This window comes from Stegodyphus dumicola, chromosome 10 (assembly GCF_044657685.1).
Source record: "Stegodyphus dumicola isolate Sdum_Otavi_A_Nest chromosome 10, ASM4465768v1".
Classification (NCBI taxonomy): domain Eukaryota; kingdom Metazoa; phylum Arthropoda; class Arachnida; order Araneae; family Eresidae; genus Stegodyphus; species Stegodyphus dumicola.
This window is the reverse complement of record NC_140777.1, coordinates 128,351,347-128,378,523: the sequence shown is the minus strand read 5'-3', so window position 1 is coordinate 128,378,523 and position 27,177 is coordinate 128,351,347. Positions and strand designations below refer to the sequence as shown.

The window sequence follows — 27,177 nt, the reverse complement described above, 5'->3', positions numbered from 1 at the left end:
ATATATATTAGATTTATATATAGCATCATTCTAACATAATTATTTTCATACAAAATCGGACTTTTCCTGAAATGACATGCCAATGTTTTTCGATATTTCGATTCTACGACTCAAATTATACCTAAATATTAAATTTTGTAAAATTCAGTGCGAAATTTACGGAGAAATTCAAAAATTTATTTTGGCGAATTTTTTTTCAGTTTTCGCCAAGAATAATTTACTTGGCAAACTTCGTAATTTATAGCACCCCTCACCCCTTTTCTTTTTTTCATTGCGAACGAGCGAAAAAAAAGTGATCCTCATACTTTCAAATAATTTTAACAAAGTGCGTATTATCGTTTGGCGTTATTGCTCAAAAAATAAGAGGCTAAATTTCAAAACGCTCTAATAAGTAAATTCATATATATCTCAGAAAATTTTGAATAAAAAAAACTCTAATTCTTTTACAGGTGTGCCTAGAAATGCACCTACTTTAAGATGACGTTAACAATTTTGTAGGTTATAATAAAAACTTTTCGAAAAATTTATAAAAATGATTTAAAAATACAAATTTTAAAAATAAATTATAAAAAATGGGTGAATTTTATTTGGAATGAACCTAAATTTCGATCTGTGAAAGAAGGAATCAAATAAAGTGTATTAAAAAAGAGATATTAATAAATACATACCAAACTTCATTGAGGAGCTAAAATTTTGAGACCTAATTTTATAAAAACTACTCGTGCGATTTTTACAAAACTTGACAGTTTGGCATAATTTAAATCGTAGAATCAAAACATGGGATATAAATTGGCATGCCATTTCAGAAAAGTCCGATTTTGTGTCAAAAAACCTATGTTAGAATGATTGCATATAAAAATCTAATATATATCCTAATTCGTGCTTTCGAGACATGAAAAACGTAAGTTGAATTTCGTAAATCGGACCAGTAGAACAGGAGATATGGAACTGTCCCTTTGTTTTGGGAGGGCGCAGTTTACATTCTTCATTACATTGAAAGACTCTGAACACTGTTAGTTTGGTCCGAGGTTCGAATCCCCGAACGGGCTGGCTGCATGGGTGTTTTCGTGGTTTTTCCCCATGTGTAACGTGTATACGAGCCAGTTTCCCTTAGAAAGTCCTCCACGAAGGCATCCATCCCTTTAGGCAGACAGCCCTCATGCACTTTGCCATGATTGAGTAATCCAAATCTAATCTTCATTACATTTAAAATTTGCTTCAACTTTTTATGGTATAAGAAGTTTACATTTTTGTTTCTATATTCTATTTGACTGTATCAAGAATGATGCATGGCAAATAGGAATTCCAACTGCATGCTTCTCAAATAGTCCCTCTTCTGAGAAGTCTAACTGTAAAGAATTAGAATATTTCTTGAACTGCTCTGTGAATCACATATTCAAACTTCTTTGTAAACATGCATGTATCAGTGCTTTCTTCTGCTATTCATGCATCTTTACAAATACAATACTCACCTGTCACAGTTCAGTCTTTTATGCATAGATACCTATACAGAAAATACTACACAAATTAATATTTTTGAACAGCATAACTGATATGTGATTTCTAAAAGCAGACAAATTTCCATTACCATAATTCCTCTGATATAGCACAACACAGTAAACCTGTGCTCAAACTTTATCCCTTTTTTAACTGCATCAAATTTTGAAAAATGTAATGAAAAATGTACCCAAAAGGTTTTTATTGAAAAATACAGATTACTCAAATACACCAGTTATAAAGCGCTTTTAAGGTTAAAAACCAAAAATGTTTTGATTCCTTTTACTTCCTGATAAAGCCTTTTCTTCTTGTCAATGGAGACAGGAAATTTGCTTACTTCATTCCATGCCTTTCCCGTGCTTTTGTTTTCAAATACTGAGTTATATTAGCTGAAATGAAGATCTTTAAGTCTAATTATAAATTAACAAGCATCTTTTAATTATTTTACGTTCTCTGTGATATCCGTAATGCTCTATGAATATTGAGAAATCTGTTGACAAAATCATAACACATAAACATAAAAAACATAAAAGTAAAAACATAAATACATTTTTAAAAATATTATAATTTCTGAAATTCAAACTAAAAATTTAAATTATTCATGCTTCTTGCATGTCTTGTTACATCTTAACATAAAAAAAAAAAAAAAAAAAAAAAAAATCAAAAACAATAAGAGAAACACTATCCTGCATCCTGAAAGAGCATTTTTATAGTATTTGTGCTTTTAAGGGACTCTTATAATTGAATTAATCTTTAAAAAATAAACTTTGTTAATTGGTTGTAATTTACTGCAAGTAATCTAAGTTTGACTGCTGGTGATTCAAAAAATTAAATAATAAATAAATAAATGACAGACTATCCCTTTATAGTTTCATATTAAATATTTTTATTACACATTGTACATTTTATGTGTTTCAACAGACTTTTAGTGTGTAATCAACAAGATGTTATGCTACCAAAGACAGCTTACATATTTGTAACAACGCGTAATGATGCCAATAACCCATAAAAAATAAATTACCAGTAACGACATCTTTATTGACTATATTATCTCAAAGTAATTCTTGATATCATTATTGGTGGGTTAAGCACATTGAAATTTATAAAGAATTGATGAGTGAAGTGTGTGATGATTGCAGTAATATTCATAAATAGTGCATTCATTATTTCCATTAAAGAAGTAATATTATTCCCTTGTGTGGAAGCAACACCTCCTAGAACTGAGTTAGTTCTAGGAGGTGTTGGTGGAAGCCATATGCTCGAAAAGTGAACATTTATAAGTGAAGTCCACTGAAACTGATTCCAAAATGGAAGAAATACATCATTTTATGTTTAGAACAGTTAAGAAATGGAATTTCAAACTGTATATTTAATTTTGGCTATCTGTAAGGAGTATTCAAATACAAAGAGGAATTTTCATGCTCTTTTCATGTAAAGAGTTTAATATAACCACGTGCTATTGAGCAAAAACGCATATACTGCATTTCCTCACATATTTCCCCCCTTTTTTTTTTCTTTTGCTAATTTTACCTGAAAATTGAAAGCAAAACGTTATTCAGATAATCTAATTTGCAAAAGACGTGGTTACAGTATAAGAACATAACAAATAAAGGTAGACATGGATAAACTACAGATAACAATGATAGTATGTAGTAATATGAAAATCTCAATATCTAATAACACATCTTCCTTTCTACTTCCTTCTAACCTGAATTTCACTTCATCTTTCTGATGTCTCTGCTACTCCCCCCGTGGTAAAGCGAATTAAAAATGAGATTGGTAATCGTGTGAAATGCGATTATGAGTTCTTTATAGTTTCTTGTGCTTTCCCGAGTGCTCGGGTACCTTGGCGTGGTCGGGGGGCTCCCTCACAAAAGGGGGTCCAAATCCTGAGCAAGAAGTGCCTACTACTATATTGACTTGGTGTGAACCCCAGGGTACTAAGTCGGTAAACATCCTAGTGGCTTTAATATCAAGTATAGTGATTTGATTGATATATCAAAATGGACTCTAAGGAGGACATTCTTAAGGAAGGTCAGACCTATATAGCCAACCTAGAGACAATCTTAAAGAATAAAGCATCTGGTCTTAACAGATCAGTAGCTGCAGACATCAGACATCAGTTCCAACTGATGTTCAATTTGCTTACTGAACAATGTGTCGAAATGGCACACTTGGAATGTGAAATACATTCCATAAATGACAAGGAAAAGGACGCATATGCGGATGTCTTAAAACGTCCCCCTCGTGACAGATCAAAATCTCGTAAAAAAACAGAGAAACAATTTGTCACAATAAATATATCCTACAAAAGAAGGGAGAAAACTAGACAGAATTAAAAAGAAAATACTTAAAACTATCGATCCATCTAAACTCCGTATGGGAGTTAAAAGGATCAAGCAGGTCTCCAAAGGAGGCCTCCTGATTGAAACGAATAAAGAAACAAACTTAGAGGTACTTGAAAAAGAAATTAGTTCAGTTCCAGAGCTAAAGGAAGAATTACAGGTCGTACGACCTTTAAAGCGTTCTCCTAAAATAATTATTTATGATATCCCAAAAGATATCACAAAGGACGAAGTTAAAGAAGCAGTTGTTGCTCAAAATGACGGAATAGACGGGAACGGATTGATTGTCAAATTCCCAATAAAACAAAAGAACGCTAATCATTGGGTTTGTGAAACTTCTCCGGAAGTCTTTAAACATCTGATAAAAATCCGTAAAGTATGCATAAACGGGGAATGGTTTAATTTAAAAGAATATACTCGCCCTACTCAATGCTTTAAATGCCGCCAATATAGGCACATTTCAAGACAATGTCAAACCGAAGAAGCTTGTGGCTACTGTGGAGAGGTGGGTTATTCCCACAAAAATTGCGAAAGTACATATCAGAAATGTATTAACTGTGCAGAATGAAATGCCAACAACGATCAGCAGCTAAATGACCAAATTCCAGTTTCTTCAAAGATTGTGCAAGCCGAATGCTAGAAATCGAAGAATTAAGAAAACGAATAAACTGTGGATAATAACTCGAATAAAAGACATATAAAAGCAGTTCATATAAACTTAGCGAGATCACACGTAGCAACTGCACAGTTAAAGACATGTATTTTTGATTATGATATAATCTTCGTATAAGAACCGTACAGTATTCATGGAAAACCAGTAGGTTTCCTGATACAGTCGAAGATAATATATTCTTCTGGCCAACTTCTCAAGATGGCCACGGTAGTGGTTAATCCACAAATCACGGTGCTAAATACTATTTCAACGCCGAATTGAATTATAATAACATCGGTGATTGAACAAAGAACTCTTTCAATTTTTAATTGTTACAGTCAACCAATTACGAACTTGACAGATTTACTTAACCTCTTGGACTAAGTGGAGAGAAACTTATCTCAAAAACAAGATATAATCATCTTGGCAGATTTAAATACTAAAAGTGAATTATGGAGGCTCTCCTTTTGAGGATCCAATAGGCCGAACAGTATGAGAATTCCTAACATCTCAAAGATTTGTAATAGAAAATGATCCAGATAGGCTCCCTACATATAACTGTATGAGGGGCAAGAGTTGGATAGATATTACAGCCTCCCGCTCCACCTTTACAAATGGCATAATAAAAAATTGGAAGGTCTTGAGTGATCACTGCTAAATACATTTTGAAATCTCGTACAATAACATGACAAAAGCATCACAATGTAAATATAAATTAGAAAAAATGGACTGGTTACTTTTTTAGGAGATGCATGCCAATTATTTCGCCAAATTAAACCCACAACACAAATTAACAATTTATGGAAAAAGTATACAGTAGATTTAAATGGGCTCATAGTCAAATGGACTAAAAAAGTACAAGAATTATGTGGCTTGGCCGTTAAAGCCAAAGGCAAAACTTTAAATACTCAACATAAAGGTGTCCCATGATGGACTCAAGAACTCTCTATAATGAGAAAAAGAATAACAGTGGAAAGTAAGCGATTCCAGAGATGTATTCAAGACAAAGAACTTGGAGAATTTTACAAAAAGATTTATAAAAAAGACCTGGCCAAATACAAACGAGAATTGTTTAAGGCAAAAAGAAATTTATGGAAAATGCATTTGGATAAAACATATCCAAGTTCTCCCTTTGGTATCCATTACGATTTTGCTAAGGGGAACACTCAATCTCCCCTTCAATTAAAAGCACTACTAAAACCAGACAATACAAAGACCCAAACTATAGAAGTAACAATCCAGTTACTACTGCATCATCATTTTCCGAAGGATAGCCGACAGGACGATCTATTTGAACATACTCAATTTAGAGATAACTTACAGAGAAGCTATGGAGCACAGGAGGATGTTCCTTTTACCCGACACGAGGTAGAATATACTATTAGATCTCTAAATCCTGAAGAGGCCCCAGGAATAGACCACCTGCCAAGAGAAATCATTCTAGAACTATATTATGCTAATCCATCCCTACATACTGTATTGTTCAACAAACTTTTTAGACGAGGCATTTTTCCAGAATGTTAGAAAATCGCTAAACTGGTTCTCTTCTCTAAAGAAGGGGAAAATGGAGAGTTACCAGAGGCTTATAGGCTCATTTGTCTCCTAAACTCATGGAGCAAAATCTACGACAAGTTGATTACCAATAAATTAAGTTACTTCCTACACTCTAATGGGAAACTAAGTAATGAACAATATGGGGTCACTGCTGGCATCTGTTCATCAGATGCAATAAAAGACATAACAGCAACAATTGAAGAAAATAGATGGAATAATTGCTATACAATTGTTATTTCTCTGGACATAAAAAGTGCGTTTAATAATATCTGGTGGCCGTTCTTACTCCAAGAACTTCTTAATCTCAAATGTCCTATTAATATATATAAAGTAATCGAAAGCCTGGAAAATCGTCATATCATATATGAAATCAATAACGTACACTATAATCAAGCTCAAGAAAAAGGATGTGTTCAGGGTTCAAATTCCGGACCTCTTTTCTAGAATATAGTTATGAACATTGCCTTTCAGATAGACTATGGAGAAAGTATTCAAATTCAAGCTTATGCAGACGACGTGCTACTCATAGTAACTGGATCTACTTATAAGCAAATTCAAAATGGAGCCAAAAATGTTTACAAAAACTATCTGATTAGGCAATTAGATGTAAACTTCAATTCTCACCGGAGAAATCAAGTTCAATGTTTGCAACAACCAAGAAACGAGGTTCGGCTCACTCTGACCCTACGATTAAAATGGGCAAAGTGACCATAAAAAGGCAAAAACAAATAAAATATCTTGGCGTAACAATATATGAATGTTTAACATGGCTACCACAATTGAACTATATAAAATCCAAGGTATGTAAAATTATAATCTTGTGAAATTGCCTGGTCTTTCTAAACTAGTCATAAAGGAGTTATACAAGCGAGCTATAGAAAGAGCGGCAGTGTATGCCAGCGCAGCCTGGTGGCACCCACCCACTATTAAAATGAGAAACAAAGCAAACACAATCTAACGTGTTGCGTTATTAGCTATGACCAAAAGCTACAAAACATCTTCTTTACAACTAATTGCGGGTTTAATCGCATTGGATATTAAATTAGATCTGGATTGTGCAATTCAAAGGACTAAAAGGAGGCTGGACGGATTTTAACTTAGATGATATCCATATTTCCAGAGAAGATATAGATTTCCTTCTGAACAGATGTTATCTACACCCAGCACGGATTTAAATATTTCACTGGGATGATATACCTCCTATAAATAAAGAACTGGAAATATATACTGACGGATCCAAGAACGATGACGGTACGGGTGCTGGCTTCTGCACATTGTGGAATGGAGTACTCAAGAGTATTCGTTTCAACTTGACAAGAACTGCTCGGTCTATCAAGCGGAGACTAAAGCAATGAAGTCAGCACTATCCTGGCTTAATCCCACAAAATGACAGCAAATATCTACGCCGATAGTCAAGCAGTACTGAAATCGGTAGAGACGTTTGATATCTACAATGCATATATAATTGAAGTTAAAAAGCTCTTATCTGTCACTAAGGCCAAGCTGCACTGGATTAGGGGTTATCAGGGCTCCTTCGGAAATGAAAAAGCAACTGAATATGAATTAGCAAAGAAAGGCATTTACTCTTTGGAAAAAGTGGAATGTAAATTACCGTTAAGTTTCATAGCCCGAATAGCCAAGGAGAAAGCCCTTGAAATATGGCATAAAAGATGGCAGGAAGAGGACACTGGAAGAAACACTTTCAGAATTCTATCAAAAGTCTCAGGAAAACGACATCATTGTGACTTTTTCCTCATTCAAATCCTCACAAACCACGGTACTTTTCCCTTTTATTTCAACAGATTCAAATTAAAAGACTCACTACGTGAATTTCAATGTGGCTACTTATCGGCAGATGCAATTTACATGATCGTGGATTTCCCAAGTATTGCTTTAAAATGCAAAGAACTCTTCCCACAAACTTTAACATCTGACCTTTTATGTAAACTTGTAACAATTAATAAAGGTCGAAAATTATTATCTATACTTATGGAATATATCTATGTTAATGAAGATGTATTATATGTCTAAACTTACAACTATATTATTGAATCTTTAATATTTAAACTCTTATTGTATCGAGTTATTCCACTCTTTAATGAAGAATTGTTCTCCGTATTTCTGATACTATATTCATAGTACCTACTTATAAATATTCTCTAATTGTTTTCTACGTTAAAATTGTAACTGTATTATGACTATTTCTTAAGTGTACATTTTAATTTATCTTCTTTTTCAATGTTTGATAGTTTGTAATGCATAATTATGTTTTGTATTATCAATGATTATCCTAATTGGATCTTTGTAAATAATGCAAATAGAACATAATAAAGATGTTGGCGAGGCCAATACATCTTCTAGTTAGAAGACATCAAAAATTCAATACTAGGATACTAAAACTTTTTAGCATTTTGCTGGTTAATTAAAACTCTATATTTTAGCCTTTGGCTCCGGTATACCTCTACTTTTGAGGTGCAGATCGGACAATCCATTTTATGTTGTCTCTGCTACTTGCATCTTAGTACTTTGAGGTAAATTTTGTATATAGAACTTAACCTTCCAGCGGGCGCGTGTGTGAGATACACTAGATATTAATTTCGCATTTGTTTCGTAGGCCAGAGGGCGCTATGACCGCGTGTTCTTGGCTATTCTCTCCTCTTCATTCGCCCTTCTTTCAGTTGTCTGCTGGATTTCGAGGGATTAATGAGAGTCTGAAGATTTACTATTTGTATTCCAGAAATACGCGCGACCGTTGAAGTAAGTTTTTGTTATATCTAATTTCCTTTTTTACTCGTATTATAGAAAATCTTTATTCTTTTGCATCTAAATCTTATAATTTTATATAATTTGTGTGCATAATTACTTTTAATGATAAAATAGAAACACTGTATGCATCACATATGCGCGATCATGTATGATATTTTTGTTCTTTTGTTTTCAGTTATAGCGAATAAAAGTAAAATGCTCGACATGAATGATCTGAAGGATCTTGAGATTATAAGAAATATGCTTTTATGTAACAGTGATGACGATGAGGACATTATTTTAGATGAAAGCATTACAGATGAAGACGATCGAATTTCAGAAAGAACTGTATGCATAAGGTGATTCAGAATCAGAGATAAGTGCAGAGAGCAAGTCTGAAGAGGAAAATAATAATGATAGTTCTTTCGAAGTGTATATAGCTCATCAAATGAAAAACAGAAAAGTCATCGATTCTTGGACATGAGATAAAGAACCGTTTAAGAAAACTAAAGTGTCTCGTAATATATGTGTTCATGTTCCTGGAGTCAGCGGTGAAGCTAAATCTCTAACAGATATTTTGGATATATGGAAATGCCCTTTGACTGATAGTATGATAGAAATCATCGCTGAAGATACGAATAAAGTTTATTTCTTCTGTGAGGTTTAATTATTCTCGTATAAGGGGCAGCAGAGACATGGATGGAGCAGAAATAAAAGCTCTTTTGGGCTTATTTAGCTGGTATTTATCATGGTAACAGAGTTAATCTTGAGAAACTGTGGAGAATGGATGGTTTTAAAGTAGTAATGAACTTAAAGAGATTTTTGTTTTTACTAAGAGCTTTACGGTTTGATCACATAAACACAAAAGCAGAATGCAGAGGAGTCGACCGCTTGGCTCCAATAAGAAACATTTTTGAAAAGTTTGTCTCTAATTGCCAGAAGTGCTATTCACTTGGAGAGAATGTCACAATCGAAGAGAAATTAGAAGGATTTCGAGGAAGATGTGGTTTTATTCAATACATTCCTAAAAAAACAAAAATTTATGCTATGGTAGACGCTCGTATGTTTTACACATACAATTTGGAAATTTATGCTGGAGCGCAGCCAGATGGTCCTTTTTGCGTAAGCAACAAACCACAAGATGTTGTATAAAGGTTGACAGAACTTATTCATAACACTGGGAGAAATGTAACCACAGAAAACTGGTTTTCAAGTTTTGAGTTAGTACGAGATCTAAATGAAAAAAATTGTCATTTGTAGGTACTTTGAAAAAGAAAAAAAAAAAATAATAATAATAATAAATAAATAAATAAACCTTAAATTCCGGATCAGTTCAAGCTGACGAAAACTCGGGAACCCAATACGAGTCTTTTTGGATTTAGAAAAAATATTACACTTCTCTCCTATGTACCAAAACGTTATAGAAACGTCATATTAATTTCAAGTCTTCATGATGACGTACGTAGCAATAGATGAAGATACCCAGCACCAAAGAAAGCCTGAGATTATCACATTTTACAATCGTACCAAAGGAGGTGTGGATACAGTGGACAAACTCTGTGCTTCTTACAATATTGCCAGGAACACCATGCGTTGGCCTCTTGTAGTTTTCATCTCTATGCTAAATATAGCAGCAATCAACAGCTACATAATTCATTCAACGAATAATAGTGAAAAATTACTTAGAAGGCAATATCTGTGAAAGCTAGCAAATGCTCTTATAAAGGAAAACGTTGAAAGAAGAAGCCCTACCTCTCTTCAAAGCGAGCTGAAATTAAAATTGTTGAAACGAAAAGCAGAATTAGGAGTTGTTGAAGAAATGACTTTAGGAAAGAAAAAAAAAAAAAAAAAGATGCAAAACCTGCCAAAATGACAAGCTCACTAGAATTACGAGGTTCAGCTGTAAGATTTGTTTAAAATTCGTCTAGAGCACTGTAAATATATTTATTCAGACTGCAGCGATGCAATGAAGTGATTAAGAAATTGATTTTTATGTAATATTTAATGTGTTTTTCCACTTACTGATTAAAAATATAAAAGTTCAGTCGAAATATTGGCAGTTTAATTTTGTTTTTCTTTCAAGTTAGTTTGGTAAGTCTTTAGTCCTTTTTATATTGTTTTAGTGTTTTATACTTATTTTATTTCCTTAATTTAAAGTTCATATTGTTTAACTCAATTGTACTTATTAACATTTAACTATTTACAAAATAATTTCAATATTTTTGCTCTGGAAAATTTATTTTTTATAATAGCGTATCTAGCGAAATACGCACGACCTGTTGGTGCAGAAGGCGCGCCCGCCGGAAGGTTAATAAAGATGTTAGTGAGCCAACAGCTTCAGTCAGTAGATATCAAAATTCTTTAATTAGGGTTTTTCAAAAATTTAATTTCACTGATTTTTTTAGTGCTATGATTTAACATGCTTTTTCCTCTTAGCCTTTGGTCCCGGTGATCAGGCGAGGACCGGATACTCCAGTTTTAATGTTTTCGCTGCTACTAGACCTCAAATCCTCCTTAAAAAATTGGAGCAGGTGAATGTGCATCTAACTCACAAAATCGTAAACTGAATGTCAGTTCATGTTTGTTTCGCAGTGATGGGTTGGTTCGTATAATAGGCTAGTGTAAAGTTCAACAATTAGAAGAGAAGGCTTAGCATGACCTTCACAAGTATTTGCAAGAGTTTGTTAGTACGATGAAAACAGTCATTACATGGATGAATCTATTTTAAAGTTTTGGGGAACTCATCTTCTGAATGCATTGATGAACGGCAAAATTGCGTGAATATTTTTAAAATTTTCAGAACCTGGTACCAAAAAGCTATGGGGGGATACATAAGGAAATACAGTATTTACAATTTTCAAAGCCACCCTGATCTATATAGTGGTTAGTGTTGCTGGATGCATTAGGCCTGGATTCGAAATGAGAATAAAAGGCTATAATAAAAGGCTTAGATAGCCTTTTATTCTCATTTCGAGTAAATGCATAGTGTCTTTGTGGCATGGCAGCATTTAAAATACACAGTTGAGCCAAAAGTAATCTCAATTGGTTTTGTAATAGGAGCCGGGGGTGGGAGGCCCTTGTAATCATTCCCTGGGAGAATCTCCATTAAAATTAAGATGGAGATGGGCAAAGACATACTCTAATAATAAGGTGCTGAAGGCACATGCCAATGACAGAAACAACTCCATGCTTCTCACCACAATAAAATTTTGTAGACTTGTTCTGATATTACTGTTAGACAAGTAAGATAGTCACAATAACACACTTGTCAATAACTGGCTAGCTCTTCTTTTCACAACTCCTTTCAGTTGTAATCAACTTGTTGGGGGTAAGGGATTCACAATACCGCTGCACAGCAAATCATCATTAGATCTTTGAAAAACAGAAGTACCATTTCACCTCAAATTTGAGGTGATTTAGCACCATCATGCTTTAAGCTCTTTGATCCTCTAAAAAAAAAATTTAAGACAGAAGAAATTCATATCTAATGAACAGATTATTAACACTTTGCAAAAATTTATCAATCACAAAAGTTTTATTTTTTCGGAATCAAGAAATTTCTTAGGTTTTTGGAAGAAAAAGATCATGATGGTCAATGACTAAACAGAAAATCAGATTGTAAGTCATTTTGTTTATATTAATAAATACAATTTAAATGTTAGATTCCTGTTCATATTTGAGCATTCTTTGTATTAAACCTATGCAAGTGTTTCTTTAAAAAAAAAAAAAAAAAAAAAAAAAAAAAAAAAAAATAGAATACATTGCTTTTCAATTCTTCCTGGTAAATGCAAGTACATTGTTATTGAAATTTAAATATGATTCATTATATGACATTTCTAGAAATTTGAAAGTCTGCTCTGTAGCATACAATACACTTCAACAACATTTAAACATTAAATTTCAATAAAAGTATTTAACAAATATAATCTATGACATTTTTTCAGCCAGAATATCCATAACTGTTTCAGACACAGAGGCATGAAAACAGTCAGAAAGCTCAATTATGAACTGTATGTAATTAAATAACTTATAATTATGAACAGGCATTTTTTTCAAAATGCTGAAAATATCACAATCATGTGCATGTTTTAATATCACAGGCTGGAGGTGTTTCAAAATAGAAACAAAGAAATATATTACAAAATCACCAGAATGTATTATACTCATGAGCAGAAATTGAGCTATTTCAATAAAATCTAAATAATTCCAATAACACTGGTTTGTCCAGTATTTGAAAATAACAGATGGCAAAATCCCACACGATTTGAGAGCATTAAAAACAAGTGGCAGAGTTGTTTTTACAATAATATCGCATTGTTCCAGCATTGCACAGTAAAACGTTGTATACTTCTGAGAATCATAACCTTTTGCTTGTAATAATCGCTCAGACCAAATGAAAAGAGAATTTTTGGATGTAGCAAAGGTTTCTAAAAATAGCCAACATGCTTCTAAATCAGCTTTAAAAATTAGGTAAATTGTGTTCACAAAAGTATCAAATTTTACATAATTTTCTATTCCAAAAAAACATTTTACTGCTTTCAACAATTTTTCTAATTTCCATGAATCATCAGCTGATGTCAGTTTTAAAATATTTCCATATCTATTTGTCAGTGAAATTCCATAAAGTATTTCATCTTCCAAGACTATTTCACTGGGTGAATCTAAAGTTACAAAATTCAAGGTCTTGGAAAAGTCTAAATCAGCAGTTAATAGATTAAGGTTACATTTTAACAAATGTAAAAGAAAATCTGGTGTTAATTGTTTGTTAGACTGGATACACTTCAGAAAGACATTCTGCAAATTCACTTGATGAATTTCTGTAATGCAGAAATTCATATTAAAATTATTATCCAATGACAGCTCATGATAATATATTTCAGGAAGAGGATAGCTTTGAATAAAAGGCCAATTGTATTCAGTGCTGTTCTCTAGAAATTCAGGAGGCAGAACCTTCTCTTCTGGACCCCCAACTGCATACATCTTCACTAAAATAAGATTAACTAATATTGTTATAGGATCTGTTATTAATATTCCATCATTATTCACATGCTGGGATTGAAGTTCAAAAAGCATTTCTATCAACATGAATTTAGCTTGCAGAATACATACAGATTGAATTGAAGATGTCAATGAAGAAATAACTTGTAAAGCAAGAATGTTATAGTCTTCATGTGGTATGCAGTCGTGAGTTGTCAAATTAGGAAACAATAACACATATTCAAATAACTGGTTTGGATTATCACAATTGGTATCAACTAACATTTCATTAGTAGTTAATTCAGTAAATATGGAAGGTACCAATATTTCTAACATGAGTTTAATTGGACTTTCTAATAAATTTTCCATTTCATTTGCTTGCCAAATTACTGAAGAAAGTTTGAACAATAAAGACTTATTTAAAATAGAAGTCAGCGAAAAACTTGAATTCAGTGCAGTTGACAGCAACAAAGAATCACGGGGACAAAGGGAGTTCTTCTGCTTCAAATCAGTAAGCATTTTTTCTAATAAAACATGCAAACTTATTTCCAAGTATTCAGCATTATGTAAAATTTGAATGCCAAATGGTTTTCCCAAAAAGCACATATGTAGCAGTGACATTTTATTCTCTAATTCTGATGTAACTTCATTGCGATGGCTGGATGCTAAATCACAGTCATTAATAGTTGACTTTTTCTTGCAAAAGTCATTAGTTTTTAACCACCATATTTTAAGAACTTCATTAAACTGACTCTTCAGAAAAAAAGTTGAAGGAGTTGATAATATTTTCTTCACAAGACAAAGACAAGAAATTAAGATGTTTAAAACACATATTGGCACCTGATTTAAATCACTGTTTATAAAATAAAAATCAATACAATGTTTCAAAAGTGCACATATAAAATGATCAACCTTACCTGTTGGAAGGATATCAGAAACATTATAGAAGCTATCAAGGGCCTCACATAAACATTGTATTGTGAAATAAATACTACTTACTGCTGTACATCCTACATCACAATGAGGAAATATAAGCATTTCTGTCAGACTGTTACCTGTAATAGATATATCACCATCCCAAAAATATGACCACTTTTTTGAAACTATTTCACATACAACAGCACAGCAATTAAAACAAGTTACACAGCATAGTTTCCGAGTGCATTTCATCACTAAGTTCAGCGCATTCATCCAGCATGGTGATAATGTTCCTTGTGACACATACGCAAAAATTTCTCTTCCCTGGTAGTATTGAAGAATATGAGAAAGAAAACAGATTATATGTGTTATTTCTGCAACAAAAGCAGACTTTTGACAGCATTTATCTTTTAATGCTAAATAATCATCAGCAGAGGCAAATTTTTCACAGAATTCAACAGCAAATTGTAGCAAATGAAAATCTCTTTCTAAAGCACTTAGTAAAAATCCTCTGCTAATATGTCCAAAGAGGATATTCTTTAACCATTTTGCTTTAGGATCACAAAGAGCAACACATATCCAAGTAGGGAAATGACTTGAATATTTGCAACTGTGTGATAATATACTTAAGCTCAGAACAGTTATTTCCTCAATAACTGATTGAGGATATCGTAACCAGTGCGAAGATATATTTTGAAGGAACTTATTTAGAATTGCTATGACTTCCACTGCACACTTACACTTATACATGAAATATGAATCTGTGTTGTTTTTATTTAAGAGGGGTAAAAGTTTATGTAGGAGGAATTTTATGAGACTAGTATAGCTTTCTTGAACAACTTTTGGTTCAGGAGAACTAAGCATCTTTGAATAAAGTTTCAAACTGGCATCTTTAATTAAGACAACATTGCTTGACAAAGCATTCTGAAGACCACTCTCAATTTCTGGCCACAAAGTTGGTTTGATGATATGCTCCAGAGCAGGTAGTCTACAAAGTGTTTCAATAGCTTCCAGTTTTTCAACAAATATTCCATTCAACAAGGATTGAGTAATATTCTGAAACTGGTGTGGACTTAAAAAATCAATGGATGATATATTCATACTAGATGCTGAACTACACTGTGAATCCGAACCTAATTTTTCATCTTTTGGAACAAAAGATTCTTTGTCACTGAAGAGAACATTTAGGTTATCTATGTACGACTTAAAAAGGTCCTGAAATTCTTTCGATTCAGAAACGTTGCTACTTAACTCTGTGACAAGGTTATCCGAAGATAAAGATTCATCTTTCTCAATATGCTCTTGAATCTTGTTTGAAATAGCATTCCCAAATTTGCTTCTAACTTGACTTTTTAAATGGTAAAGGAGAATGGTTTTGAAACCATCCTTGTTCACCAGGGATTGAAAATCCATCTAAAACAACAATAAAAATAATGAATAAATTTATATTACATAATAAAATAATGTTTGATATATTATTTTACTCTTGTATAATACTTGTATATAAACTTACATACTGAAGTACATAACATTAAAATATTTAAAAAAAAAACATACCAGGGGAAAAACATAGCTGCTAAAATTTCTGTTTAGGAATGTTAAATTTATACATTAGTAATTCATTACTAGAACTGACAGTATTAAGACAAATTTTTAGACAGACATTAAAGTTAAAACATGGAGTGCGTGTGTACTAAGCAATTAATTTGCACAAAAAATAAATTAATAAATAAACAAATAGCATATTCATTTATGCTTGGCAGAAAATTTTAACATAAATAAAATTAAAATTGATGACAATTGTGTGTGATATAAAGATACCAAATAAAACAATTACTGTTTATAGCCTATTTATAAAATTGGACAAAGGTATCACAATAAGAATGTCTTTGAAGACTAAAAGAAATCTCATAATATAATTTTTTATGCTGTACTTATCTTACAATAGCATCATTCCACTCCACAAATTCATCATGGCCAGAAGCACAACCACTGTACCTGTTGTTAGTTGAAGAACCATGGGCATCTTATAAGTGATAGTATGAATTTGCTTAACTCTGTTTTGAGAGATTCTAAAGTAAAACCCCCTGAGGAATAGATTAGAGGGCTTCACACCTCTCTTCTCCTCCCACAAACTTTTCAAGAGAATATTTGGTTCAACAGTATTTTAAGCACCTCTTTACTGCAGAGACATTATACAGAGGCTGTTCGCACATATTTAGACGATTTTGGTAAGCGGTAATAAAAAATCGTTTGCTGCAAAAGAAGTAATTGCAATTGTACTATGTTTTTAAAAGTCAAAATTATCGTCTGTGGCTTGAAAGTTTTGTTTTTATTCAAAATGGCGAATTTAACATAGCAGTGGTTCGAAGGCTACATTTACGCTCTTTCCGAAGAGAAATATGCATACTCCGTTATCCAAAAACGATGTGAGAGTCGTGGTTTTGTGATATCTAAAGCGTCGATAGGTAATATCATCAACAAGAAAGGAAAAAAATGTCATAATGGAGCCTCAAGTGTGACAAAAATTCCAAACAAGTATCCACACGGTAAAAAAAAAAAGTTCGCTCTTTACAGGCAAAAGTTTTGTAAAGTTACAGAAATCAAAAAGTTACACAAGAATTTCCTGTAATGGCAACAGGTTGAAAGCAAACTGTAGCGGTAACAGCGGATTTGCTTGTAGCATTACAGGTAATGTTTCAGAAGCCGCGCGGAAGAATCACGTGACTGACTGGAAATTAGCCAATCAGGAGAAAAGTGTTTGAAAGCTAGTTGCAGAAAAAAACATGGCTGAATGCGTGTTGGTTGTGTAGCGCAGGTAAGTAAGAAAATGTTTACAATTACTGCTTGAAATATTTTTTGTTCATTTTATGCAGATTATTCTCATGCACTTTGCACTGTTATATGTAGTGAGTAAGTATTTAAACGTTTAAGCTTTGCGATTAATTAATATCAGTGTTCGTAATGTCTAATGAGTTGAAAGAGTGCAAAATATTTATTCCAAATGCAGATCTAATAGTAGTATTTTGTCATAGTGCATCCGATAAATTACGCCTTCAATTGCCCTTATTATTATTTAAAACTAATTATTCCAAAATTTAATCACTGTTTGTGGTATTTAATTGAAATGGTAATGTGGTTGTTGAAAACAAAACTAATCATGTTAGCGTTCGTTTATAATCGTCTGACCAAAGAACGTTTGACATCTTTTTCCCGGCAGGCCTTGCGAGAAACATTTATATAAACATTTAGAATTCTGAATGTAATACATATATGTTTTGCTTACTAGGTTTAGTTTATTCTTTTTCTAGGATTACCTAATTAGTTATACTTGGTTTATAATTCAGTCTAATATGTTTATGTACGAGTGTGTCATGAAGTAAAATTACAAAAACTTGAACAACGCGATAGAGAACCTCGTTTATTCCTTTAGTGTAATAATATTTTTTAGCCTATTTTTTTCAGTGGTATTAATTTCTTACGAAAATATTATAATTCCAAAATGAAGTAATTACAGTGTCTCAAAAAAGTAATGGGACACTTGTGCTTTACAAAAGGAAACTGCAATAAAATAAATTTAAAAAACATGTAAAATTTTTTGTGGGTGTGTTTCATACTTAAATTTAGTAACAATTATTACATAACATACATTTTCTCAAAATATTAAAATATTAATTTAATAAAAATACAATTGTTTAGAACGGAGCAGAAAACGGCTCACTTAAGTGATGGGACACTTACTTTTCCATCAAATATTTATCCAAAAATTTTACTTTTTAAAAGGTTTTAGTATTTTGTTGGATTTCCTTTTACTTTTAAAACATGATTTAATCTTCTTGGGATGGATTCGACTAATTTTTTTGTGATTTCTGGAGTGATTTTACCCCATTCTTCTTGAAGCACCGATTTTAATTGTTGTTTTGAAGAAATGGTGTGTTTGCGAATTCTTGATTCCAATTCTTGTCAAATATTCTCTATGGGATTTAATTGTGGAGATTGTGGGGGTGTTTTTATTATTTCAGGACAGTTATACAGCAGCCAGAGTCTAACGTTCAAAGCACTGTGCTTGGGGTCATTGTCCTGGTAGAATTTAAAATCTTTATGAAGGTTCAATTTTCGTGCTGAAGATTTCAAATTTTGATTTAAAATGTCAATATACTTGTACTGATCCATTATACTGTCAATAAAAACAAGATTACCAACTCCAGCGGACGACATACACCCCCATACCATAACTCCTCCTCCACCATGTTTTACTGTTGGCACTAAGTTCTGTTTGCGAAATTCTTCCCTGGGTTTTTCTCCACACCAATATTCTACCGTCAGAACCAAATATATTAAATTTACTCTCATCAGTAAATATAACTTCATTCCAGTAATCAGAATTCTTATTTATGTTGGATTTTGCGAAAGCCAGTCTGAGTTTTCTATTCTTTTCACTTACGAAGAATTTTTTTCCTGGCTGCTCTACCGTGACATCCAGTAGATCGAATTACTCTTCTAATAGTCTCATAATTAACAATTACTCCATATAATGCTTGTAAATCAGCAGCAACTTTAGGAGCACTCATTCTTGGAATTTTTTTTTTAAATATTTCGAACGATAATTCGCTCTATTCCATTGGATAGCTTTGATGGTCGGCCAGGTCTTCTTTTATCCTGAATCATATGATTCTTTTTATATCGTTTAATGATATTGAAAACTGTTGAATGACTGAAGTTAACTGTTTCAGTAGTTTCTCTAATAGATTTTCCACGTTCAATATGCAAATTAATAACTAATTTTCGAATTCCAAGCAAAGTTTCTTTTCGTTTAGCATTCATGGCTTCACAGAGCTAGAAAACACAAAAATTCCAAAACAAACTGGAGAGAAATACTGGAGACGATTTTGTAAGTTATTGGCAATTGCTTTTGAGTAAAAATAAATACCCCAAAAGATATTTTTATTGCTTACTTCAGAAGATTTTTGTTGCATAATACGTAGTGCCCCATCACTTAAGTGAGCCATTTTCTGCTCTGTTCTAAACAATTGTATTTTTATTAAATTAATATTTTAATATTTTGAGAAAATGTATGTTATGTAATAATTGTTACTAAATTTAAGTATGAAACACACCCACAAAAAATTTTACATGTTTTTTAAATTTATTTTATTGCAGTTACCTTTTGTAAAGCACAAGTGTCCCATCACTTTTTTGAGACACTGTATATTGATTAAAAATATGCCGTATCATACTTTTCGTAATGTTTTGTTTTACTAACTAGATGCAACTTAATTATTCCATATATTTTAATATACCAATATGAACAGGTTAAAAATGGAAATGACCTAAAATATTTTTCTAACAATTCGTTAAACTAGTTATAAAAGGAAACTAAAATTTTGTACATTATTTCCAAAAATATCATTTCATTAATGTGTTATAAATGACAAAATTTAAGTTATTGTGTATATAACTACCATTGCATACTTATAAGTTTTTAAACATTTAATGTAGAATTTATGTTGATTTTATTTTGCCCAGTTTTAATACAGTTTTGAAGTATGATAGTCTTGTTACTAGGATAGCAGGAATCTGCTAATACAAGTTTAATACATTTCTTGACAAATGTTTCTCTTATTCATGTAATATAATATATAAATCATAAAATAAGTTTTCTTAAAAGTAAATTATTATTGTTTATTGGAATTTAAAACAATTCTGTATCTGTATGTTGTATTAAAAATAAAATAATAATGAATTTTTAATGAAGCATTGATTTTAGCATTAACAATGTAAATATATATATATATATACACACATGAATAAATGGAAATGCAAGCTACTTTTCCTTACAAAACCGTCCATGAATATATACTTCCCTTTAGGCTAATAGCCTTTGAATGCTTTGCCATATTCTATCAATCCAAATGATGCAAATATGCAGAAAATTTTACTTTCTTTGAAAGTTAATACCGGAAATAAAATTCAGTGCATTTGTAAACTACATTAGTTCTCTTATAGCTTGGCATTTAATTGCCCAATGATTTACTTGTCCAAACTAATGCAGAATTCAGATATCGTTCAAATAAAAGAAAATTAACAAGGTCTGATTTTTAGACGTATATATGAAGATTTATTTTTTTTTAATACTATTTTAAGTCAACCAAATTAATTTCAAATTTAAGTAAGTATTCATGCCTTTCAGTAGCATTATTTTTGATATCTTAAATTAAATAACTGAATGCAATATTTCTTGTTAATAAAAGAAAAGCAATGTTATGAAAGACTAGCGAAGTAGATTTGCAAGTTCTAATTACGAAAGGCCCCATGCTTTAAGGGGTCATTTTTAAAAATACTTAATTAAAAAAAAATATTTAATGTCAAACTTCACACATGTGGAATATTAATTCTATATATTCTATCTCATTCTTATTTTATTAATTAATTTCATAGCATTTTGTGTGACACTAGTAGTAATTATTAATTAAATTTTATGCAGTTTCTGATCTATGTTTTGATTTTGTTATTAATTACGTTAGTTTACATAAGATTTAAAATTATGTAAAGTACAAAAACCTTCTGCACCTATTAATATATGCTGAAGTGAATGAAATTATGCCAGTGAAATTTTTTAAAATCAAAAACAAATTTCTGTGGAAAATTAAAGTTATAAATTCTAAATGCAAACAAAGGAGTGAATTTGAAAGTTATCAAATAAGCCAAAGTGTTGGTCATTTTTTCAGTTTTGCAGAAGAATTTTTATACTTTGCAGAATGGGAATATGATGTTTGGTTTTGTTAGTATTAATTATTACAACTGAATTATTGCAACTTACATTGCAACACGTAATTTAGCTTAAAATTTATTTGAACTTAATTTTCTAATTTATTATGATCATGTATATTTCATCTATCATAAGTGTTTGAAATGAACTTAATTCTCATCCTATTTATTTAAACATTTTTTTTAAAGAAGAAAAAGTCACATTTGTTTTGCTTAGTTGCACACGAAGATACATGTCTATATATAGAGAGAGAAAGAGGAGTTATGTTTACTTGCAGACTTTTTTCCTCCTTTTATATTATAGTATGAAAATCAAGGGGGAAATTAAGCAATCAATTTAATTTTGAAGGATGTGATTACAATAAGATCATAACCAATCAAAAATATTCATGAATGAACTACTGGTAACTATAGTATTATTATTTAAAAGAAACCTACATTCCAGTAAGAACGCTTAGTAACATAACCATTTAAGTTATCTGATAAAAGTAATTTTCATTCCTACTTCCCTATACCTTGAATTTCACTCTTAGTATTGCCCACTGCTACTCCCTAGACCTCAAAGCATTTAATGCATCTGGAACTGCAATTTGTGTCTTCTTCTACAGCATGCAAGTTATCACCATTTAGTTTGTACTGCCACGAGCAATGATCTTCAGAATTACCGTATTGCGCTGCATATTCCACCCAACCCAGCTTTAGAACCAGATTCTGAAAATTTTAAAAATATTTGCATAATTTTCCCCTTTTTAATGCATTGAATGAATGAAATGAAATTTAATGCATTAATGAAAATGAATATCCCAAGATTTTAAAATGGATTTATCAACATAATGATTGTTTTCGTCATACTAACAAAGGCAAACTTTTGCACACTTAAGGCCCCGTTGAATCTTTCTCTTCTAGCTGTTGAATATTATGTCAGCCTAATACAAAAAATGATCTATGATAGTGAAAGCAAATACCAACTGCCATTCACTGCGCAATTTTGCCATATCAGCTGAATGTTCACCTTAGCAAGCATCGGACTACAACCTTCTCTAATTATTTATGTATGATCTGAGGCCTAAGGAGTTGCAAGAAGAACAATGAGAATGACAGAAGTTTAAATTATAAAGAAGAAATGAGATAACTTATTAGATGTTGCAATTATGTGTATTCTTATTGAAATAGAGGTTTCTTTTAAATAAATAATATTGTGATAGTAGTAGTTTATCCATGATTACTTTTCATTTGTTATATTCCTACTGTGACTGTGTCCTTTGGAAATTAAATTATTCGTTTAATTTTTCCCTCTTAATTTTCGGAAGATAAAATTAGTAAAAATAAGTGGGAATACGGCATCAAGAGCATTAGATATCCCCATTTTCTTGAAGCTGTTCACTATTACTGTTTCATCAATGATAGGCCATGCACCCAAAATCCACTAGTAAACCAGTTAGTAAGATGAAAATGACCACAATGCGGGCAAAAAATTTAGGATAACTTAAGTTAATGGGGCCTTAAGTGAGTGCCTTAAGGAAGACAAACATTACCTAAATCATTAAAACAATTTCAGAATCCTGTTGCTAAAAGAAAGCTAGGGGGGGAATGTTGTCTGAGTCCCAGTGTTTCATTTGGACCAATATGTAATATTATTTTAGAAATTTAAGGTAATAAATATAATATTTTTCGAATGCTAAAACAGTTCGAGAAATTTATTCAAGTTATGAATTCTGAATATAAGTATACTGTATATTATATTTAATAACTATGGTGGCTTCATTTATGAAAATATTTGAATATTGGCTGTTTTTGTACAATGAACCTTCTCTAAGCTAGCTATACGTGATTCCTGAAAATTTTGATCTTTAAATGATAGTGGGCATCCTAGAGAAGTTATGTTTACTAATTAGTTATTTTATGAGGAATGCTGGTTAAATTTAAAAAGTGATTGACTGAGGTAGCTTGTCGTAATGAGACGGTTCACTGCAATCCAATTTTTTAAAGAATTTAAGCTGTTCTTGATTAATTAAGATATTATAAAGAAATATGATTAAAAGTGTTATATAAGCACATGTTTAAAACATCTATTATAAGCTTTTTAAGAGCATGATTATGATTTTAAAAGAAATGTTTTTTTCTTTATTTAGGAGACATGGTTTACAAAGAGGGGAAAAACCATTCATTTTTTCCAAGCAGTCGAAACGAATTTTTATGAAATGTTTATTAAATTATATTATTTTTTAATTAATTCTTTTTTTTCCAGGTTTTATGTAAAGTTTATGAATTAAGTAATAAATTATTTTTACTTCTGTATTTTAATTAGCATATTATTTCCTTCATAGTGTTTCACAATAAAATTATAAATTCAATAAACTTCTTAATTAACATGCTGTAATATAGAGAGAGCATAAAGTTTGTTTTCTGTTGTCCCATGTACGAGGGCCATCCAGGAAGTAGATTATGTTTCCGTCTGTGTCCGCTAGGGGCGGGGCTAGCGCGGCCATCTTGGGGTCAGAGCGTTGCGCAGCTCAGTCTGCATCTAGCCGTGCTAGTGAGAGGTTCGTGCTGTGCTCCGTTCAGATACTGTGACGGTTTGAAATGTCTGCGTTAATTGAAAATCCCGCGAGCTGCGAGGTGCGCTCAGTAATAAGGTTTCTGACTGCAAAAAACTGTAAACCGATAGAAATCTATCGGCAGCTTCGTGAAGTGTATGGGGACAACATTATCACTGAAGGTGGAGTGCGTCAGTGGGTCATAAGATTTCAAAATGGCCGAACCAATGTTCACGACGAAGATCAAAGTGGGAGACCCAGCATAGTGACCGCCGAACTTCTCGAAAAAGTCGATGCTAAAGTCCGTGAAAATCGAAATTTCACAATAACAGAACTTTCTTTGAGTTTTCCACAAATTTCGCGAAGTTTGTTGCACGAAATCATCAGCGAAAAGCTTGGTTACCACAAGTTTTGTGCAAGATGGATTCCAAAAATCTTGACAGAGGACCACAAAAATCAGCGAATGGCTGCAGCGTTGAATTTTTTGGACGCTTACCATAAGGATGGTGACTCTTTACTCGATCGCATCGTTACTGGTGACGAAACATGGGTGAAACATGTGAACTGTGAAACGAAATTGCAATCAATGCGTTTTGATGACGACGCACAGCTGCAAGAAGAGGTAACGAAGTGGTTGAAGGCGCAGGCGGCCGAATTTTTCGACGAAGGAATTTCCAAGCTCGTACATCGTTACGATAAATGCCTTAATTTGTATGGTGACTATGTAGAAAAGTAGTATTTGAGTGTGGCTTTCATCTGTATATAATAAAATTTGTTTCCTATACTTTGTTTATTTTTTTATTCCAAAACGTAATCTACTTTCTGGATAGCCCTCGTATATTTCACAATTTTGTATACGAATCTCGAAATTTATAATAACTAGGAATACTTTTTTGGTATCACTTTCGAAATGGTAAATATTAAGCTTAGATTTATTACATATTATGTTTGTAAAAGATTATAGGTAAAATTAAAATGCATTAAATTTTAAGCTAAACTGAAGTATTAATTTTAGAAATAAATTTCTTAAAGGCATAATTGTATTAAGAATTTTAAGGGAAACAGGGCTTTAAAAATTAAGGTCAGTTGGCAAAGTTTTATGTTTATTCAAAAAGCATGACATTAGGTTTTTAATGAAAGACTTCTATCTGTTAATTCAAAGGAAATTATTTGAAGGTAAGTAAAAAAGTTATGCATTATTTCAAACAATAGCAGACTGTTGACAAACACTGAGTGCAGATAAGAATAAAAAGATTAGTTAGACATTGTAATTCAAGCATATGAACAAAATTTTGAATTCCTTGTAGTAACAAAATGAAGTTCATTGCTATGTTGAATTCTTTAATTTACTGAAAATGTCATTTTTTAGAAGGAGAGAATATATTTTTGAAACATTAAGAACAGCTGTTCTGAGTTCTTCATAGAAATATTTCACAAAATGTCTTTTACTGTAATAATATGATCATATCAACATGCAACACGTTTACTCATATAAGTTAAATCTAAAGCAACATGTGTCTATTTTAGCTAAAATTACTAAAAAGAAAGTTCTAGAACATATCTTATTAATTGACACTAAAACATGCAAATAAAACATACTATTTTTTCAGCTATTTTACAGGGCAAATATAAGGAGTAGCATATCAATTTGAACTTTTAAATTAATCAAAATGATAATATGAAAGGCCTTTCAATAATATCAGACATAAGTTTCTCTTTATAAAACAAAGCAACAGACTAATGTTACTTTTTGAAAAAAGAACATTGCTGTTGAAAGCACATCTTTTAAATTAATGCTATTCTGAGGTCAAATTGACTAATTTAAAAGGCCAAACTATTATGCTTCACTTGCATATATCTGTATAATGATATACACATGCAGATATTGTTTTACTCAAAACATCTTGATTTCAATATATTATTTTATTATAATAAGCATCATTTTAGACAAAAAATCTATTACTTTTATAGACATATCCTTTAGTATTTCATCTATGAAAAATATATTCTACACACATAATTACTTAATGGGATATTAGAAGGAAATAATCTGAAACCTTTACAGATACAACCATTGGAATTTTACGTAAGAAATGTATCTTCTACTCACATAACTTGCTATAATAATACAAGCAAATAACCTGTAACGGTTACAGGTATATCTGTTGAGATTTTACATGAGAAAAACATGTTCTTTTTACATAATTATTTGCTGTAATATTATATGCAAATAATCTGTAACGATTACAGATACATCGTTTGGGAATTTACATGAGAAAAACATGTTCTTTTTACATAATTATTTGCTGTAATATTACACGCAAATAATCTCTAACCATTACAGATATATCGTTTGGGAATTTACATGAGAAAAATATGTTCTACTTACATAACTATATGCTGTGATATTACAAGAAAAAGATCTGTAACCATTACAGGCAAAACTCTTGTAATGTTACAAAGAGAACACCTGTTTCTGTTACTCAAATAACCCATGGCATCCCAGTTTCCATGAGTTTTCTTAGTAACCTTACAGATTTTTTTTTACAGTGCAAGGAAAAAACGGACATCTTTGACTATTGCAAACGTATGTTGTTTAATGTTAAAAGAAAATCCCCCTAGTCAAAGGACAGTTGCAAAATCGTTAAAATGCTCGGTGTCCACTGTAAACAAAATGATAAACGTTGATTTAAATCTTAAGAAAGCGAAAAAATGCAATGTGCATCGTCTTCTTCCAAAGCATATCGCTCAACGCAGGACACACTGCAGAATTCTATATGAGAAACACTTATCCAAAGAAAAATGGAAAACAGTTGTCACAATAGATGAAGCATGGGTGTATTTAAATGATTGTAACAAAAAAAGAGCCGTTTGTTATCAAAAAAGGGGAGAAAAAATTAAGTACATGGTTCAAAGAATCGAAAGAAAGTTTTTCTAAGGGATTCATGATTGTTGCCGGTTTTTCCTATAATGGCAAGTTAAAAATAAACAGAGTGCAAAAAAATGTCAAGATTAACTCCAAATACTATCAGGAACATATTTTATCGCCAATTTTTCTGAATGAAATACTATCGCTTTATCCACAGTGCCATCAATCTGTGAGACTCCATCAGGACAAAGCTAGCAGTCACACATCAATATCCACTGTAAATTTCCTAAAAGAAATGGAACAAAAAAACTGGTA

At 31.7% G+C, this 27,177-nt stretch overlaps 1 protein-coding gene across 3 annotated transcripts in view; it reads right to left on the bottom strand.

Moving 5' to 3' along the window:
* Positions 1 to 2,359: 2,359 nt before the first annotated feature.
* LOC118190239 (protein broad-minded-like) overlaps positions 2,360 to 27,177 on the bottom strand; it is a 50,188-nt gene continuing 25,370 nt past the window's right edge. For all 3 annotated transcript variants that reach the window (XM_035360926.2, XM_035360928.2, XM_035360927.2), the window contains one exon: positions 2,360 to 16,101. In XM_035360926.2, coding sequence (XP_035216817.1) covers positions 12,721 to 16,101 — 3,381 coding nt within the window. In that variant the 3' untranslated portion in view covers positions 2,360 to 12,720. The remainder of the gene's footprint in view (positions 16,102 to 27,177) is intronic.